This window comes from Solea solea, chromosome 5 (assembly GCF_958295425.1).
Source record: "Solea solea chromosome 5, fSolSol10.1, whole genome shotgun sequence".
NCBI lineage: Eukaryota > Metazoa > Chordata > Actinopteri > Pleuronectiformes > Soleidae > Solea > Solea solea.
The window spans coordinates 18,165,034-18,186,515 of NC_081138.1; the positions used below are offsets into that span (position 1 = coordinate 18,165,034).

A 21,482-nucleotide genomic window follows, 5' to 3' on the forward strand; every position below is an offset into this window, starting at 1 on the left:
GATGGTTGGAGAAGGAGTTCCAGTTTCCCTCCCTGGATCAACATTTACTCAGGTGATGAAACTGTCTCAGTCTTTATTTACAGTCACAGCATCGTCGCACATTTTTTCAGGTGTGATGGAAGTTTAGTCTGGGGTCCCTAACTTCCTTGAAACACCCCTGATGTTTGATTTATAGTTTTTTTGTGAGATATATATATATATATAGAGATATTTTTTTGTGGTTAAGACTTACCCTGATCCTGACAGACTATTAGCAATGAGGAAAACCATAGAAACTAGGGCTGGAATGTTATGCTTTTATTATATTTCATAATACATTTCTTGAGTTTGACATATGTGTCATGACACCTGGTCTTGGTTTGGACAGTGGTCTTTGGACTTTTTGTTGCTCTTTCAGTTTTACTTACCTTCGGTTTCTGGGTCTTTGTGTCTGGCTTTCTGTTTTTTCCTGTTTTCTTTTCCCCATGTTGCAGGTGTTTTTCAGGTTGAGCCTTTGTTTTGTTTTATTAGACTTTTCATTTATGTATTCTGGTCCTCCATTTCTGTAACAACTGTGACAATTTGTCTAAATTGAATGGGACAGTGTTACACAACATGTAAAACAGTGTTTCCCAATCTTCTACCCTACATGTTTTTCCGTGTTTCTCTGCTCCAACACACCTGATTCAAATAGTCAGCTCATCAACATAACGACCCGTTTATTTGAATCAGGTGTGATGGTCCAGAAGACCAGGATTGACAAACACTAAGTTTACTCTCTGCCCCTGCAAAAAATAAAATAAGTTTCTGTTCATCAAGCTGGTAGAAATATCAAAATAAACGCAGAAGCACAGAACCCCCAGTCCCCTTTATCGCACTGTAACACAGCACAGCTGCAGGACAGTACTATGACTAGCCATTTTCTTAAAGTACTGTAACGTCAAGGTGTTCAGCCCCGACTGTACAGTCCATTTAGCAGAGACATTCGAGAAATTCAATGGTGAATGAACAGTGAGTGTTTATGAGGGCAAAAACAAATATAAAACGTCCGGCGAGGAAACACGAGCGCAGATAAGGAGGGACGACAGAGCAGGAAGACAGGAACCCACGTACATGCTAACTGTGCACTGCTACACAAACACACACACCCACACACACACTTGGACAAACAGCTATTACTGTAGCTTTTTGTAATCAAATAGTTTTATTAAAAATCTCTTATACATTCACAAAGATCCAAAGACATCAAATTCACTAAAAACAAAATTAGGAAAAAAAGTGCAAACATCACAGTATCTAAAGAAAACCTCCCCTGTAGAGTCAGCAGGCATTCATAAAAAATATTTTTAACAAAAATAATACATGCCTGAATTCAATTTTTCAAATTTAAATTGAAAATGGAGGGTAAACAAATTGAACCAGCTGAATATACATGTACAGAAAGTGAATGCAAAAAGCGTTTGGCCCGACTGATATGTAGAATAATTATGTTTTGATTTTGACTGAGGGCGTGAATACAGCATAAAGAATATTATGGAGTCCTACACTTTTCTATATAAAAAAACCCATTTAGCTGTTATTTTACAATGTGTACAAACTGCTGCTGCTTTATATGAAATGTACTTAAGTTTGAATTACAACACAAATTATCTTTTTTCAGACTGAAAAATCTAAAGTGCTAATTTAAAAGAAGACAACTCTAAAAAAGCATACACAGTACAAAATGAAAACAAAAGCTTATATAAGGTTCAAGAAGAGCTGTAATAATAATAATAATATATATTTTCTTTACAGTCAGTAAAATGCAAATCACAGCACACAAATTCCCTGTCTGTTGTCCTGTTTGGATGCAAAGCTTAACTTTATCCCCAGCTTAGATTTTAAAATCTCTTCTACAACTAGAGCCAGTCTAGATATTCTAAAAAAACAGACTCCAGGTCTGTATTATGAGTTCCTGAGTGATGAAGAAGAATCAAGTAACATTTATCTTTTTTTCAACTTGGTTTGACAGTTATGTGGATATGGTTTACCACACCGGACTGATCAAAGAGACTTGGACAGTGCAGCTGAAAAAAAGAATAATTTGCAAAAACACATGTCACCAACTTCTGTGGTTAGATGTAGGCAACTGGCTGTCATGCTCAAGCAAGCAAACCACAGAAGATGACTGAGAACCTTCACAGACATGCATGTCACCACATTTTGCTGACTCTTCACTCAGATCATGAAAAACTTGCATAACCTGCTTCCCCAATTTGGGAAATACAGTCAAGACATGTTTTTTCACCACTTGTTGTGGTCACATTGAAATGCACTCTTCTGTCAAGTTACTGTTTACATTGCCACAAATTTACAGCTGATTAGAACACTCTATTTTTGACAAAGCAGCTGTCCGTGCACTACACCTTTTTCAGTCCATTTATTTCTTCTCCTGGGTCTGTAGCATTTGATGCCTGGTCGATCCAGTGCTGTTGCTGCCAAGTGCCGAGCCAGTAGCCTGTTTACGCATCCACTCCAGCATGTAAAAACGCAGCATTAGAAAGACGCCTGGGGGAGAGAAAAAAACAGAACAAGTCTTACTTATTTGTTCCTACCACCCATCCTTCCTTCCTTTATTACTAACCAACATGCCAACTTCACTTTTTCGGTATGACTGAAGATGAGCCTGTTACAGGTGAACACATAGTTTTACCCTATGGCCTGTAACTAATGGTTATTATCATCACTCATTTTCTAAAAATGACAGCGTCCTCAAATATCTTGTTTTGTCCACAAACAAAAGAAACCAAACCAAAAGAAACCTGAATATGTGCACTGAAGGTGAAATTACAGAGCTTAATTTTATAGTCATTTGATCCAGGAGTGAATGCAACTTGTGATAAACCCTTTTTAACCTGTGTGGTGGCTTCTTAGCATGTTAACCATCTCCCTCAAGTGGCAACGAGCAGCAACAATGGGGTTAATCATTTTCCAAATAAAACCTAGACCTTGGTCAAAAACAAGTGCCTTGCCTGTGAGGAAACCTTTTTCTGATACGCAGCAGTAACACAAGGCCACATGGTCATTGTTACATTCCCACACTGATACAATGTATCATGCTCAAAATACAAGGCCACCAATCTCTGAGCCAGCAATCAAAACACTCTCTGTGCTCTGCTTTCTCAAAAGAAAAAAAAAAAAAGTTGATAGAGGCCTAGAGAAACCACATACTGCAGAAGTGTAATCTGGACAGTGTCACAAACACAGACCTTGAAAAGAGTTGATGAAGCAGGCGAGGAAAAGGACAAAGTCAGAGATGGGATTAAAGTCCAGGAAGGTCAGACCCCACGATGTTCCAAAGAGACAGCTGAGGCCCCAGATACTGAGAAATGCCACACGGTTCTGACTCCATTCATTCCTGACACGGATCTTCTGGTAGACCAGGAAGAGCATCACAATGCCGGAGGACACAAGGACAACCAGGACGGTCATGGTGGTGAAATAGTGAGCCAGCAAGGCCTTGTTGTCATCTTTCATCCAGCACCTGGAAATAACAAAGTCAATGATCTGAGATAAGCTGACTAATATAAATTAGACACTTTTTAGACACTTCCCATTCCCCTGCACATTTTGTGATATGCAATTCACTATAAAGGCATGACTGCAAGTTTCTTTGTCCAGATATTTTTGTACTTACATCAGATACGGGTTGGAGACGTCGTCGCTAGGCACCACCGTTTTCAGTCCATAAATGTCACCTACTGCAGCCAGGATGATAATGGGAACAGCGGGAACAGCTGGGAACAAGATCATATGTCAACATGCTGCTGCTAAAACTATATATTCAAAAACAATATTTTGATGCACTCACCAAAACCGACCAAGTTCCACACATAGGGTTTTGGGGAGGGGGTAAAAACCATGTACACCAACCAGAAGGTGTGGAAAATCTCTATGCCCATCCAAGTGAAGGCGCAGAGCAGGCTGTAGTGGAGTCCTGCCCCCACCCAGGTGCACAATCCCTCCCCTCCCATATTGGCCAAGACCCCAGTGAAGAAGAAGAGCAGATTGAGGAAGGCGAGGGACACGGCTAAACCCAAGTGGATAGGTAGGGACTGCTCTTTTGATCGTTTGCTAGAAAGAGAACGGAAAAGTAATGATAAGTCACATTTCTGCTCAAAAGTGATCTTCCTGTGAGTTGATATGTTGAACTTGAATGGATCATTATTACCTCTTCCTGCAAAGAAAAATGATGAGAGCAACACAGCTGATCACAGACAAAGCACAGCCCACGGATGTAATGATAGTCAGCGCCAGGAGATGGCGCACTGGCCGAGGCTCCAATTGCTGTAAATAGCAAACCAAATATAAAGCATTAGTGTTTGTTTACAATTACAAAAATAGAAAAAAGTAAAAAATAAATAAGGAAATGGTGAGTAAAATCATAAAGTCACACTGATTCGTTTGAATATTGTTGAATAGCATCTATGATTTACAATTTCCTGGATCTTATCATTACTTTCTTTGTGTTTTGTGGGTGCGTGTGTATGCTTTGCAAAATGGCTGCATGTGCGTCGCATGTCTCACCACTAACACAGAGAAGTAGGTCAGGTGGTTACAGAGACACTCTGTGTGTTCGTCATCTCTCTCCTGTGTCTCACATCCATCCGACAACCACTTGACCTGAAGTGGGTCTGCAGACAAACGATAGTGGTTTATAGTTACATTAAAGATATGAACCGAAACGTACAGTAAAATGTTGAATGAAACCTGAGCTCATTTCTAAATGTTCCAACCTGTCCTGGTGTCCCATGAAACGCATTTCCTAAGATGTCTTTTCTGAAATAAAAATAAAGAGGAGAGATTATAACTTTAAGATACTGCACTTTAAAATGTTTTTACAGTGTAAAGTCTTTCCCTGCATTTTATCTATACTCTATATACTCTATATCTATATATTTATTTTACTCCTTGCACTTACTTTATTTTACCTGCTCTTATGTGATCTTTAAATGGTCTTTAATTGTTTTCAGTTTGTCCTTAATTCTTTTCTGCAACACTCTGTGTTTTAAAAAGTGCTTTATTCACATTTTATTCACATTTCTTTCATGAGGTCCAGTAGGGCCAGTCGGTATGTCCAGTCCCTGCTGGACAGTACAGGTGGAACCATTCCCTCCAGCGTGTGATAGGCTTTATTTATGACTTATCACTTTACTCTTCTCACACTGTGGGAAACAGGGTGCAACTGTTTTGACCAAGTCAGCTCTTTTATTAGTTCCTTTTGTTGGTTGAGTAGGTTAATGGACACATTTGGAGTCTGCACTGCGAAGCAAGATTAAAAAACCCAGGCTATGATTTCATTGTCTGGATTGAGTGAACCAAGAGTCCGTTTGTTGAATTATCGTTCCACACAACGTGTTACAACTGGTTCATTCAACCCTGGGTTTACTTATCAAGTGTGAGTGTTTGAGTGTGTCAGTGACATTGACAGAACCATGAAGAAAGTGCAATAGGCTACGTTGGTGTCCACTGGTAAGCACAGACAGCGTCTTAAACAACTCGGTCAACAAAGTGAAAAATAAAGAAATAGTAGACAACATGTGTTTTGATATTTTAAGTTTGTCACAGAAACACCATGAAGCTCATTACTGACTGGGTGTTTTTTAAGACTTTGTCTGGCAAAGTAACAAATCAAAAAAGTGAGGGTGACGTCAGATCTTTGTGCTGCTGACGTTTGGAAAATAAGTGAATGGCGTTAATTTCTCCTCATGTTGTTCTGAGCTGCGCTGACAGCATGAGAGTCAAATCATTGACATTGTCAGGAATTATTTTGGTAAATCAATTAATATATCCATCCATCCATTCTCCATAAAAAATTGACTTGTCTATAAAAATATCAGCTTCTCTTCATTATTTCTCATTTTATTATTATTATTATATTATTATTATTATTATTATTATTATTACGGTTTGTTTTTATATATTGATTACACAGACTCACATGTATGACATCATGATAAAAGCTTATTCTGATTGGCTCAGAAAGACCAGTGATGATCTCGTTCTCCACAGTGATTTTCACCACCTCGTTGAGAATCTTGACTTCCTTGCGACTTTCCTGGAACAAACACACACACACACACATGGTCTGGTTTCCATGATTTCAGAGGACATTACATGAATTTCCTGGAGACTTACTCTAACCTTAACTATAACTAATACTGCCCTTAACCTAACCCTAACCTCATCCTTTATTTACAGGGGACTTGCTTTTTGTCCTCATAAGGAAGACAAGTCGCCATAACGTGACAAACAAATTCAGGTCTCCACGACATGAGTTATACCTGGAACACACACACACGCGCGTTTAGCTCGTCTTTGTCTTACCCTCATATAACACAGCCTACGTACTATATTAACACAAGAGGAACAAAGATATCTGCCTTCAAGCATCTGTGTGAAGGAGAACAAAGCTATACTTCAAAGTCTAAGCCTTAGATCAAAACAAATGGCAAGCAGACAAGTGTGTGTTGACTCAGGGTAAACAGAGTCTCACCTGGAACAGGGTGTTGTTTCTGAAGAACGTGATGACAACTTTACTGGTCGTCTCCGTGGTTTGTTTTAGAGCAGGTGGGAGATAGATAGTGGTGATGGGCTCTTCATACACACCTCTCGTGGCCTGAAAAACACAGTATAAGGAGAGAGGATGCTGAACAGTCATCACATCACGGTCAATGACAAGGGATTATGGAAACCATGAGTCATAAACTGACATGTCCTAAATACGGCATGCAGTGCCAAATGTCAAAATTTCGGTTAAAACACCGACAGAACTTGTGCCACCAGTCCTCTCCGCCTGTAAGTGTGCTTCACGGTCCTTTGGTGTACTGTGCACAGCTTCAATGAGAAGACACAGCATGTAGATTGCAGAGTACTTACACAAACAGTCCTATTTTAAGGGACTTTGGAGGACAAAATGTCAGCTTTCAACATCTATGCACCACTTGTCAGTAAAATGCTGCTACCAAGCACTTTGATGTGGTGGAACTTTAACCTATTTTTGGGAACTAGCTCTCCACGTCTGCCAACATGTATGAAGACACTTAGTGGTTTGTTTGTTTTAAACCCTTTCTTGACTGTCTCACAAGTGAAGATGTCAACTCACTTGAGTGGAATCATTAAGCCACTAGAATTTTTCTGTATGTGCAAGGTGCAAGTGTTAACCAGAGGCAGATTTTCTCCTCTGCGGATGTTTGCTTGGTTTCAGAAAGAATCACTAACATGAAACAATAATGGTGAAATGTAAAAATCTCAAGTGAGAGTAAGGGTCACCGCTCGCATTTATGGTGCGACTGATAAGAACCAATCAGGAAGCAAACGTGGGCGACTGTGTGAAATGCTGTGGAGGAGTTTCCAAACAAACAAATCCCACAACCTTTTCAAACTACTCTGTATCTCATCTCTTTGCTAAGCGGAGTAAAGGTGAATTTACAGTTTCTGCTGATGCCAGTGCACTGAGGTCAGCTGGGATCCATGCAGACCATGCAGGCCAGACATTTGTGACTGTTCAGGTGTCAGTTGCACATGTTCCAGGTCGAACAATTAATGAAAACTAAAATGTGACCTGTTTTTGATTCATTACTTCATCAGCAACCAGTGGACTTGAGGCTTAGTGCAATTTGCAGACTGGGAAAGATAATAAGCACCGAGAGCAGAGTGTCTAACAGCTATTTCGGGATTGATTTGAAATGAAACAGTGAGTGAACTCTTTTCGTGTGCTGCTCTTACCAAAGATGTGAAGTTGAGGCCTCTGAAATCGTCCTTTATCTTCAAATCCAAGCTCTCAGGACAGGAGTCCTCAGCATGGTGCTCAACCCTGGACACACACCCACGAAAACAAATCAACGTGATATGATGTTCATTTACACAAAGCAAGTTTATGTGTAACCCACACCCTTGCAATAATTTGAAGTCTAGCTTCTTGTAAGTGGTCATTCTGTGATTACTGTATTTAAAGCTTCGCAACACTGACCGTAGCAATTAACATAAAGTCACAGGAGGAAAGATGATGACAGACACACCCTGACATGTGTCATTCATGCATTTGATTAAGAAAAACAGAGGAAAATTACATGTTGAACTGGGTGGCTTTGTGCTTCACTTGTTCACATAAGGTTTCTGCAAAAGAAAAAAAGGGCAGTCTTTAGTTTGACATTTTAAAAGAAATCTATTTGAGTGTAAAAACTGACTAATATAAAAGCAGAAAACAGAAAAAAGCTTCCTCACTGCAGCTGATGGGTCTTGCATCGAATGTGTAAGTAGTGAAGGTTTTAGAGGAGATGACGTCCGTTCTGATCATTGCTTTGTTGATGCCGTAGTCTGCTTCAGGCTCATTGCTGCCAAGAGACAGGTCAGTGCAGCAGGAGCCCTGTGGCCGGGCGGGCCAGCACAGAGTGAGGTTCTCTCTGCCGATCTGTACAGCAAGAAAAAACTAAGTTAACTGTATACTGTATACATTTACTCATTTTTTCATATGACAGACTCACACATTCTAAATAACTTCTATTTCCCTTAAAGGGCCGATGATGAAGCTGCCAGCTTTTGGATGTGAGTGGCTCCATGTCTCAGATTTACCTGCAGCTTCAGCTGGTCCTGCAGTGGCTCCCAGTACAGGCAGAAGTCACCGTCCTCGAAGTCAAGCACAAACTGGTTGAGGGGAATCACATCAGACCGGCGACAGCGGGCTGTGAACTGCCCATTGATGGACAGAACGCTCTCATTGGCGGAGACTGACAACCCATTACATCCGGGGGAGAGGTTGAGATCCAGGTGCAGAAACTGCTGGTCATGGAGCCAGGTGCCACAAAATGTCCAGTCACGGTCATTTTCAGTTGAACCTGAGGAATATAAACGGTGGCTTGATGTTTGTTTTTCTTATAAGATATCAGCAAAGAAATGACACCCCTGTAAATGTATAGGAGAACACTAACGTGAAATGAGGACATACATAAAATAAAGGTGGGATTGCTGCCAACTATTATTTTATGCAGTTATTCTGCAGCAGGTATTTTTTTTAACTTGGTCATAGAAACTTCATTCAAAACTTTCACAAAAAGTGGCTCTTTCATGACCTTCACAGACTTTTCACAGAAGAAACAATTCATGTCATGTTCAGCCTATTCCAGATGTTTGCATAGGCGTGCATTGCGTGGAAAGGTTCACAGCTACAGTGGATGACTCATTGCAGAAGGGAGAGAGGTTGTTCACTTGTTCAACTCTTCAACTTCAGCTCTCAGGTCACAAATTTCACTCATCATACATGATTTTCCACCAGATCATTTGTCTAGTTTCATACAAACTACCGCGTCTCTCTAAGTGAGAGAAGTACCATCCAGCTTCTCCAGGGACAACAATACAAAATGACTTCTAGGAGAAAAAAACACACAGGTCCCCAATTTTAAATTTTTAAATAACTCAAATAAAATAAAATAATAAAATAACTTTTCAAATAAAATAACTTTTAAATACAATGAGTATTTCGGAAGATGCATCAGTGGCTTTAGCAATGTCTGGGTTGTATTTTTGAATTTTTATTATAGTTTTGTTTTATTGCAAGTTGTTGCACTTCTGTACCAAAATATAGACTGTGTGACTGTGAAATTATGCTTTTCACACACCATTTAGTTCACAAGCTCAGGAGCTTATTGGCCCTCACTGGGGCCCATATATCCTGCCTTTCTTCAGGCTAGTGACCCTCAGACGGCTCTTTGTACAAGTGAAACTGCACTGGTGGCAAGAAACTTTTTTTCTTTGAACGTGTTTGCACTCTCATTTAAACTTGACTTTCAGAGTTTGTTTAAAGTCACTTCACAAGCAAATGTACTGTACTCAGGAACAGCTTCAGAATCCACTCAGACCACAGAGGAAACATGTGGCATGCTGTTCTCTTTTGATACCTCTATGCATTGAGACGCAGACACTCTGGAGGAGGCCAAAAGACGCATTTAAGACGAAGCAGTTCTTTTTTTAGCTTACCTGGGGAGAGGACGGCGGCCACGACGAACACAACCCTCAGACACAGATCTGTCAGTTGGGACGCCATCAGTAAGAACTGCACAAAGAAAACCCACACAGTCAAATGCGGCTGCACAAGGGGAACAAAGCTATAATGTATTTCTGCATAAGCAGCACAGGAGTACAGACAGTCAGCAAATGAGACACGCCACTACTGAAACCAGCTGCTGGCATGTAAGCAGAATTACACGAGAAACCACACTGCACATTTGTGGCCAGAATTTGACGCACATTTCTGTGAAATATAGTCACTCTGCATCTGCTTAATTGTTCTTGTGTGCACATACAAATCCTATATAAAACAGAAAGTCCCAATCCAGAAACAGTGCAGGTCTGACACAATGAAAAATATTTTCTTTTAAATGATAGGGTTGTTATCCAGAGGCCTGTACGCCTGTTATCTGCACGCTCTTATCAAGGAATACAGAAGAGTTGAGGCTTAAAATATCGATGGCAACAGTCTTCCCTTTTTAACTGACACACGCACGCAAACAGGCAGAGACGGAGACAGACTACAATCTTTCCATCATCAAGGTTTTTGTTTTTTTCTTGTTTCAAAATAGAAACGTTACAGTGACACTATTACTGTAGAGATTAAAGTGGTTAGAAGAGAAGAGAAAACAACAAACATTGAACAATTAAGGGCTTTATTGATGTGGCTGAACAGTGAAAACCTGAGAAAATTGCCCTTGTGTTGATAGTCGACTCCTTCATCTTGTGAAGCCATTCATTATCTACCCTTTCTGAGTTTTCAACATCTCCTGGAGCTTAAGTGTTTTTTTTAAAGGGATGTTCAAACAGAGACTCATCAGAATGAAGGTGCTGCTCATTTACTGTGGAGATTGCTTGCTGTAAATTCATATAGTAGTAACACTATGCTTCCTGTAAGTCAACTTAATAATTAATGTCATCAATAATACCATAATAACCTTTCCTCTAGAAAAGCATTTTCAGTATTGAGGATGGCCCGTGACTTTATTGAGGACACTGCTATTCACTGTTCTACCTATCAGCTGCATGTACCTTTAAAAAACAGTGAACAGAGACGGCCTCAGGTCACCTGTTGCGTATTGACCGGATGCGAGAATGAGAATGAGACAGATCCTGCCTACTTTGTCAGAGCACTGGTGCATACAGTACACCTGCAATCACACCTATACGTGCACAAACACTGTGTCGGTGTGGAGTTACTGTTCAGTATAGAGATGCCAAGTGCGGAAGGGAAACAGAGTTGAGAACGGGTTGTTTTCAATGTCACAAGGCAGACAGGAACCAGTTGAACCACAGACAAAGCAGAAATATCAGAATGAAAGAGAGAGAGAAAAAATGAGAGTGGCAAACAGCAAAGCCCAGAGGGTCAGCTGTCTATTTATAACTGTGTGTGCCGAAGCACACACCTGATACTCAAGATGGACCTATGCTTTGGACAACCACACGGAGACACGCGGGGTCAAACATACACAAACACAAACAAACACAAGGAAATATGTTTCAGCAACAAGTTACAATACATTTCTGTGCCACACATCAGACGCTGTATTAATGTTCTGCTGCTTCAGAGTCATTTCCACCGAGCCAAAAGTGCGAACATTAATCTGCTCGAGAGATATCTTGCTTACTAAGCTTCATCTGATATTACAGACTTGTAACAAGCTGTCTGGAATCTCCATGCAGCAAAGTCTGCTTTAGAGTTCAGTGACCACACTCTGCGATTAAATGTGCAATACTTATTTTCATCATTTGGCTTTCTCCAGTCAAAATGCAGTGAACAAGTTTGACCTTGGGCATTGCATCGTAGGAAAAGCATCGTCGTAATATCATGTGTGAATGCCAAAAACAAAATATCTGATTTGAAATGAAATGATGACTGAAAAGTGAATGATCGAATGTAATACAATCATTTAGGTCTCTGCTGTCACAGCCCCTTGGCTACAGCTCAGAAACATATTTTCTCAGACGGCCTTTCCTCATTCTCACTCACTCACTCATCTTCTACTGCTTTATCCTCCATATGAAGGTCACGGGGTGCACTGGGGCCAATCCCAGATGACATAGGGCCAAATGCGGGGTACACCCTGGACGGATCACCAGTCTATCACAGGACCAAATGGAGACAAACAACCATCCACTCCCACACACACCTACGGTCAGTTTAAAGTGTCCAATTTCTTTCCTGGGTCTATTTAAGTCAAATAAAATTTTGTCTGAATTTCAAATTTTCTTAACCCTTAGTGATCCCACAGCACAGATTAGTGCCACGGGTGCACTCTTGCTAAATTGCATACACAACTCCTTATATGGACATCCTGAGGGTGTGTGTTTATGGGTCATCTTTGGGCTTTACATAATGCATTATGTGTTGTTGAGGCAAAGTTATGATTTGTTTAAAAAAACATCTGGAGTAGTGATAATTGTGCAGAAATCACCAAATAGACCAAATAATAAATTATTTTTGTTCATAAAAAATGAGCCAAGCAAGCTTTGAACTGTCTTTGAAAAGGATATAAGACTATATTGCACATTCTTATAGCCTCTGCATATATGTTTTTACATTTGTATTCTATGGATTAATTTTATTTGAAATTGAAATTTAATTGCCATTTTATTAACATAATTATATCAATCCACTTGATAGTCATGACACTTTTCACCTCATGTGGAAAACAAATCTTGTTCAAGATTGAACAGGCTTGTTTAGAGCACTGTGGCAACCAGAGCTCAATTTGAGCCTTATAAACTAAAGTTTCAGTTCATCAGATTATGTTTGGCTGTGGGTTTGAATGTAACAAAATCTAATTTTGAATTATTAACTTGTGGTTATTATAATGCACCAATTTGATTACAAACAAGCTACTGCTGAGCATCTGGGAAAATATTCAGATATGATGTCTGTACGTATCCTGGGGAAGGTACGTGTAAGTCTTAACTGATAAGTTATAATATGACAATTATCGCTAATTATCGACAATAATTATCGACAATTATCAACAATAAAACAATGTGGTAATGTGTGATCACAAATACATTATTGACAACTTTCACTTCAGTTTAAAAGCGTAAAGTGAAACTTGAACCTACTTCACATGACACTTTGTGGTTTTGACACTTCCCTTTTTTGATTATACATTAAACATCTTTGGAGAGAGTTGTTAAGGTGTGACTCTTTTAGAGAGCATGAGAGCGAGAATCACACTGAATCAGTTCTGTGAGTGTGGTAGCTTTGAAATTATTACTTTAAAATTAGATTTCCTATAAAACAACAAAAGACAAAATACAAATACTTCTATCACTATTAAAAGATATGTCAAAATCAAACATGTAATGTCAGTGCAAATGTATTCCTTGTGAACAGTACTTTTATAATGCAGTACAGATGTGTGGAAACATCGTTTTTGCAGGACAGGGTAGCATGGTGACACAGCAATGAGACTCGCTGACAGTCAGCCTCACACTGGTGGCAATTTCACAAACACACAGTGACTCATGTCACCCTCTCACCCTGAACCCCACGTATTAGTGCTATCTGGGTGATGATACTGATGTAAATGACCTCCTCTTGCAGTGATGGAAACAGACAACCACTGTCACCCTGCCCACAGACGACTAGTGAGCAAGAAGGCACAGTGGACGACTCAGTTCTCCTCACATGTTTGAGAGAGAAGACAAAATGGCCCCCACTGTCAACACAAAACCCATCTCTGTACGCAATCAAATGTGCACAACAGTGAACTAATCTGTAGGGTGTGTATGTATAGGTGCATTCAGTACAATAGAGTCATATTTACTTCATAACAGAACAATTATTTACTCTTTCTCAACTTGAACCTCTACACTCTCCCTCTCTTTCAACTGCCTGATTTGGCATGTCATGTAAACTAACTCTCTCTCCCTCCCACACACACCCTCCCTTTGTCCTGGCATGGCACCCAAGCATCAATTCAGCACAAGAATTCCCCATTCTCTTGTACTTCCCAGCTCTTGTGTGTGTGTGTGTGTGTGTGTGAGAGAGAGAGAGCAAGAGCATTTTTCAGCACCAAGCTACAGACTCATTCTAGACCATGTTGCTCACTGCTGTTTATGTGAGAATGAAGCTTTTGAAACTCCCGCACACAGTTTTCTGTATCGTCATGTCAGACAGTGTGACTCACTCAACCAAGTTAATCATCTTTTCGAATCTTGTTCAACATCATGAACACAGCGGTGGCAGCCGAAACCTCGTGAGGCGCAGACGTGAGATAAGAGTGACATAGAGAGAGTGGCTCAAATATCTCTATAATATATATCTCTTACATATTATTATTTGTCCAGGTAACAGGTTATATCCTAACATGGTTGAACTGCCTCTAATGATTTTGTGAAATTACACAATAACCATGACTTTTGGTTTCCATGGTGCAGCAATGATAAATGCTAATGACTAGAGCAGGGGTTTTCTCTTAGTGCTTCCACTTTCTCTTGCAGTCCACAGACATGCAGACAGGTGTTTGGTTCATTGTAGGCTCTAAAAGAACCATAGGTATGGATATGAGCGTGACTGGTTATTTATCTCTGTATGGTATAGCTCTATGCAACGCACTTCTCTGTCACATATTGATCAACCTCATTCACACGCTGCACAGCAGGGACACATGAGCACAAAGAGGGGCTGAGCCAGGGATCACACACCCCCTCTACGTTCTGCTTGGAGGACATCCCAACATGCTTGAGCAATATACAAATGTTGTATGTGGAACTCATTGACAGCCTGCTAATATCGCCAGTCCAGTCCAAATTCCAATGATCACAGAATTTGACAGACATAAACATAACAATAAAGCTGGTGGTGCCCTAAGATGCCCTTTAATGCCTATACCTCTAATACCTTACATTCTGTAATTGTTGTCTCTCTTCTGTCTCGGAAAACCAGCACAACTGCCATCAAAGTTTTTGTTGTGTCGACTTCACTGCCCTGCGAGCTGCAGCCTGAAGGAGCAAAGAATGTGCATGGAAGAATGACTCTGGGAACAAAAGCTGCTCTTTGTTTCAGGCCTTAGAGCTGAAGTGACAGTGAGCGCGAATGAGGGTCAAAGGGCTCACGCTGGTTCCAAGGCTGTTTAAGCCAATGCATACAAGACACACACACACACACATGCACTCATCAACAGTTGTCACTCGCTGCACAACTTTCAATCACAATGAAAGGAAAGCAGTGGATTAAAATGACCACCTTAAGAACTGTCCATTTTTTTTTAACATAAGTTCATTTAGCCTGGTGGTGGGTTATGAATGTGTGTATTTTAAATTGACTCCTTTCCTGCTTCGACTTTTTATAATTTTCCTTCCAAGACCATGGACAAAATGACAATTTATGGCGTTAGGTAGAAAATAATATACAACACAATAGGGCTGCAACAATTATTCAATTCATCGATTGTTATTCGATTACTAAATTATTATTTTAGAGATTCTTTAATAATTAAAACTAGCTTTGTGAATTTTCTGCTTCTTAAATGTGAATATTTTATGGTTTCATTGCTCCATTTGACAAAGAAATCATTAAAACTGAAACATTCAAACACCGAAACACCAAACAAAAAATACTTGATTAATCGATTATGAAAATAATCATTAGTTGCAGCTCTACAACACAATCACATTAAAGACACTCTTCAAATGGTCCCTCCTCACTGATTCATCATAAAACGCACACAGACCTTGTTTGTTTCTTGTTTTTTTTGCTGAACGTGCTGCTGTGGGAAGACAGCACTGTACAACAATGTCATGCACCGCTGGCAGCGTGTATTGTTACAGATAACATTTCTATTTGTTATCTGTTATCTTTTTTCTATTTCCCTCAACCAAGACACAAGAAGCAACTATTATGCACACAGCATGAGCAGCTCAGTGTACAGTACAATAAACATCCACAGGCAACGCTGTTGTAAGTGCGACTCGGCACACCAAAAGTGGTATTCACAATAACGTGAGGTTTCCTTTGTCTCTCAAGACACAACAAACACCAAAGCAACACCTGGAGGAGCTTTATCAAAGCAGGAACGAGCCTCAAAGTCCTTGGCACAGAAACATCTCAAGTTGAAGTGGAAGACGTAATATGGCTGATGTGGAATGCTCCCTGGGCTACATTTTGCATTCTTTGTGATAGCACTACAGTGAAGTGCAGTGTGCATGTCTGGGGTGAAAGTGTATGTGTGTCTTTATCTGTATCTTGATGTCCTCTGTGAGGAAATTGGAGGAGCAGGTGGAATGCAGTAGATAGATCCTTTGGGGGGTATGAATAAATCAATAAAACAACACACACACAGAGACACAGAGAATATTATTAAGCCTAAATCACCCCCTAGTGTGGCCTTTTATGTGTTGGTCACGGGGTTTATTTTGCCATAAGGGGCTTTCTTTTTCTCATTATAAAAAAATCAGTGAGCACAAAGGAGAAAAGAGCCTTCTGTAATGACTCACACCTCCACTGCAACATTTGCATTTCTATAGCCGCAGATCCATTGCTAGTCATTTGGTCTGCTTTCAGTTTTAAACATTATGTACTTCAGCAATGTTCATGGGCTATTTTCACACATTTCAAGTGAGTCAAGTGTTGTGATTGAGTATGGTCACAGTCAGGAAACCACAGACGTGCCAGTATGTCTGTGAGCTACACATCATCCATACACAGGAACAATGGGCTTTCTCCCACAGCAGACATTTTAACATGATTAGTGCAGGTGTCACTGAAAACGTTGATCTGATCGATTACTGTTAGTGTGACAGTGGCATGCACAGCACGACACAGGGCCACGGAATTAAATATTCTGATTAAGTTGCACCTGTACTTTCCTATTGTGACCTGTCAAAATGTCTGCCATGAAAAGGGCCAGTGCAAAAATATATATCATTTCTTGAAGCCATTTAATAGGTATTTTGAAAAAGGTTTTTTTTCTTTTTAAAGAAACATTTTGAAGAAGAAACGTTGAATACAAATGAAATAGTTGGCTTAATGGTGTCAGTGTAAAACCTAAAGGGCTGACCGAATTCTGGTAGTATAGAATTGGCCTACATAATACAACTTACTTCTTTAGCTCTACGGTTTGTGTTTTTAACTGAGGGAAAGTTAAAAACACTGACTTACCTAGACAAGATTTACTCACTGCCTGCCGCGTTCTGATGCACAGTTTTGTCCCAAGTCCGCAAAGGCTCAAATACAACTTCCCCCGTCTTCACCTTCTCATTCTCTGAAGCCTCCGACAGACTTAAGTGCTTGTATATATTTTTAAAGCGTGTGGAAAGACAGTACGAAGAGCCAGGCGACGAGCTGACGTCTTAACTGAAGCCGTCACACAACCTCTCCAACCGCGTAACGACAGCGGGAGCGAGGTGTGAGCCGGAGCAGCCGTGAACGAAGCTACAGTAAAGAGAGTACAACTTCCGTTTAAGACTTTCAAAATAAAACAAAGCCAATAATTGAGGTACAATTCTTCATTATTATTACTATCATAAATATAATTTTTATGTATAATATAATGATAATATAATAATAATTGGGGCTACATTGGTCAATCTTTTGTGTGTGATGACATAAATGTCTACTCATGCAATTATTTTGAAAAGTTGAAAGCTACTTCTGGATTATCTTCGGTTATTCCTGTGTAATTTGGCAGGTGTCAGCGCAGCAAGGTGTTCAATAAGCCAGACAGATGAGGCGGAGCAGAACTCAGAGGTCAGTCAGTCTTATTTATTTCAAAATATCCATTTATCTCCACGTTCATCCACGTTGCTATTATTGTAAGTCTTGTTTGTAAGTCTTGCTCTGTTTGGGATCAGTTTCCAAAATCCTTAACAGTGAACCCAGTACATTTCATTCACATATTCATTTTGACATCAGCAAACAAGGCCTGAGGTAAAGTACAGTAAAGTGGGCAATACAGTCTACAGTTGTATAAAGGCTGTGTGTTTATATAGATCATGTAGAGGTTAAGCCTACGCTTTAAACCACTGAGGTGAGTCTCGACATGAAACCTTTTTGATGCACTCACTTGTTTGTTACCCTGAGCCACAAAAACTATTACACCCATAAAATGAAGATGACATCATGTTCAAAGTTTTATATATATACATATACATATATATGTATATATATATACACACACACACATATATATATATCTATCTATATATATATATATATATATATATATATATATATATATACATATATATAGAGGGGGATATAATATATTAAATATTAAAGAACTGTAGTTTGTTGTATTTATGAATACAGAAAGGTGTCCAATTTGCCTAATCCACAAATCTGCATGCTTTTGGACCGTGGGAGGAAAAAAACCCATGCACAGACAGGGAGAATATGCAAATTCCATGGAAAAAGGCCATTGTTCTGACGAGGGGTTGTGAACCCGGATCTTCTTACTGCAAAGGCAACATTGCTAACCATTACACCAACCGTGTGGCCCTAGTATAGTTTTATTTATTTATTTAGAAAAAAAAAATGCAATTTCTTCCTGATGAAATATGTCCAAATTAATATGCCATTTTGTGATGTTCTGTCATTTTCTGTGACACACCTGGAGCTGCAGGTGATAGAACAAGAGCTGCTTAATGATTAAACCCCCAGCATTGTCTGATGCCATTGTTGGTGCATACCTGACTATTAAAGGCACATTTATACTCAACCTGAGCCCCTTGAGTTTAGATGAATGGCTTGGTATTATTTGAAAGAGGGAAATGTTAATGGGTACAGAGTGTGCTTGGAAATCTCTCTCTCTCACACACACACACACACACAATGACGACGGTCACAGACCAACAATTTCAGACAATAAAGGTGTGCTGTGAAAGAATGAGAGTGAAAAAAGGTTGTTGAAAAGGTGAGAGACGGGGAACTGAAAGAAAGAAAAAGCAGGACAGAGAGTGGGAGGCAGCAGACAGACTCAAGCCTACACAAGTAGGCTTGAGTCTGCTTTTTCTTTCTTTCAGTTTCCTGTCTCTCACCTGGTTATCTGGTTATCTTATTCATCTCCATACTTGAAAACCATAGCATACTATTTTTGGTGAAAGTTTTCTTCCTTAATAGATGAGCTATTGGGTCTGCTGTTAATACGGCAAGGTGCAGCAAGACTGAAACCTCTGCGCTTATAACAATCGTATTGAAACCAGAGGTAGTGTAGAACATATAGTATACAAAAAATAACAACAAAATAACAGAAATGCAGGGGTTGCATTAAAATATTGATATAAGAGTAAATATCAACTGTCTTCAAAGCCTTTTGATTGTTATTTGGAAATGGTTTGTACGCAGTGTTCAATGTCTTTTACAAAAACAAGAACTACAGGTTTTCTATTGCCAAATTTCATATTTTGCCAATGAAATCAATAGATAGATTTTTTTTTCTCAACACATTTTCACACAACAGTGCAAAGTCTTTGAATACACGAACAATGATGAAGTCTAATATTTGTGAATAATATTGAATAATCACCTCCTTCACCTTATTGACCTATATTCTAATATGATGTTACACGTGGGACAGAAACAACATCCTTTTGAAACAGGGCACAGATTTGTCTGTTATTTATGACATGAGAAACAACCTTTGCCAGCCAGGAACAATGTCTTCTCCTTGTGTGCACCGCTGCCCCTCGAGTGTGTAATGCTATCTCCTGTCTAAAGCTCCAAATATGGAGGAGAACACTTTTTGTTGTCTATCATGTGACATAGCGGTCAGGTTGCATGGACGTTAGCCAGACAGGAAACATAGCACAGCACTTTGTGATTCAGTCACTTTCTAACATCCTGATATTATGGTTCCAACCAAAGAACAAACTCAAACGTTCTTAAATCTGCCCACATGTGTTACTCCAGACGCGTATTATGTTGATAATGAAGGGTTTTCTCTCTGAATGTCTGTTTTCAGTGTGAGTGTGCAAATAAGCCAGGCTTTGGGGTTTACCCACACCTCCCAAGAATGAGTCACCATCCAGTAAGCAAGGTATTAAGGGTAATACACTGATTATGCTGAAAACCATGTTTTTAGTCGTGGTATTACATGTAAAAAGAAATGCTGACGCGTTTCTTTCAATGCAAGACTTAACTCGACGTGCATTCTTTCTGCATATTGAACTTTAACCTCAAAAGGATAATTCAAGTTTCACATAAGTGGTGGTGACTGCGCTGTGCACACCCCTGTGTTGTCAGGCAGGCACACTATTGGCAATGGCACGGCTGGTGTATTTAGGGACAGCACTGCTGCAGCATCATAACCGCTTCCACTGTATTTCGGTTCAGTAACTACTGTATGTCAGACGGAGTCTGTGTTCCGGTCATGCAGGAAGCACTGAACGATATGATTGTGTGTTGTAGGCGTTGGTGGCAGATAATGAGGCCTTCAGGACGGGGGTAGGGGGTTGACATCTTTGAAACAGACAAACGCAACAATTAATGTATGCATGGCCAGGATATAAAATCTAAAAATTAAATATTACAACTAAAAGTAACCACCTGACTAAAATGGACTATGCAACGATGAAACTGTATTTACTGCAACTGCACTTATTATTTCAAAAAGAAAAGAAACAACAGCAACAACAAAAACAGATGATGAAAAATATGACTACACTAGAGTAAGGACAAGAAATTATAACAAAATAAGCCACCCCCCCATACATTTTTCAAGTTAATTCATTTCAAATGTTCTAATGGTTATATAAAGGTTATAATGTCTAGTTTGTATGTATTGTATATGTATTGTTCTGTGTAGCATTGTAGCTCACAAACTAGTATCTGTGCTCCAGTGTCTGTGATGAGAAGTAGCACATACAGAGAGGTGTGGTTTCTCCTTTTGGCCACAAGGTGGCATATCCGCTAAAGTGAGCACTGCTCAGGAGGTAAGCACATGTGTATGAGAACAGTTTTCTCCCGGTTCCAGAGTGATAGCGGCGCACCAAAGTAATTTATATTATTTATTTTTTTCAGCGTGAGAAATACAATGTGTGGCGAGAGTGGATCAATTACTCGCTGTCTGTTGGTCTGTTACATACAGTAGCTGATTTTCTCTTCTGAATTTGTTGCAGGAGAGTGAGCAGTTTACAAAGCGACACAGACAAACTTCCACACATTTGACCACAATTCCTGTTAAACTCAGCAACAATGGTCCTGGATTTTTTGGGGGGCCCCAGGGTTACATCTACTATGGTTCTGAGAGACTTTACGGCACTGTCATAAAAGGACAGCATTCTCTATAAAAGCAACAGTTTTACAGGGGGTTTAAATCAGTTTACACCTGTCACATTTATGCCTTATCTTAAAAACGTCCCTCAGTTCTGTCTCAACCATTCACACCAGTTAAAAGTCTATTTAGCTCAATAATTTAATTTCCCAACACAAATACAAAAATGTGGTGGTACAGTACAGCCTATTTCTTTCAAATAAACACAAATTACAAACA

The 21,482-nt window shown here is 39.6% G+C and overlaps 1 protein-coding gene across 1 annotated transcript; it reads right to left on the reverse strand.

The window, feature by feature from the left end:
• Positions 1–1,978: 1,978 nt before the first annotated feature.
• On the reverse strand, positions 1,979–17,393 carry adgrg1 (adhesion G protein-coupled receptor G1). The gene is made up of 15 exons (XM_058630336.1): positions 17,153–17,393; positions 9,994–10,069; positions 8,593–8,855; positions 8,245–8,431; positions 8,091–8,136; positions 7,747–7,834; positions 6,515–6,637; positions 5,960–6,076; positions 4,755–4,797; positions 4,546–4,652; positions 4,190–4,305; positions 3,830–4,092; positions 3,656–3,755; positions 3,228–3,502; positions 1,979–2,526 (listed from the first exon to the last, which is right to left on the reverse strand). The coding sequence occupies exons 2-15, from the start codon at positions 10,058–10,060 to the stop codon at positions 2,399–2,401; spliced, it is 1,923 nt and encodes a 640-aa protein (XP_058486319.1). The 5' UTR covers positions 10,061–10,069; positions 17,153–17,393; the 3' UTR covers positions 1,979–2,398.
• Positions 17,394–21,482: the final 4,089 nt, after the last annotated feature.

Excerpts from the sequence above, each read along its gene's own strand:
- adgrg1 (XM_058630336.1), bottom strand. The coding sequence starts at position 10,060 with ATGGCGTCCCAACTGACAGATCTGTGTCTGAGGGTTGTGTTCGTCGTG. Across the intron at positions 8,137-8,244 it reads TGCAAGACCCATCAGCTGCA|AAACCTTATGTGAACAAGTG; the intron begins GTGAGGAAGCTT and ends TTTCTTTTGCAG. Across the intron at positions 3,756-3,829 it reads GTGGAACTTGGTCGGTTTTG|CTGTTCCCGCTGTTCCCATT; the intron begins GTGAGTGCATCA and ends TCTTGTTCCCAG.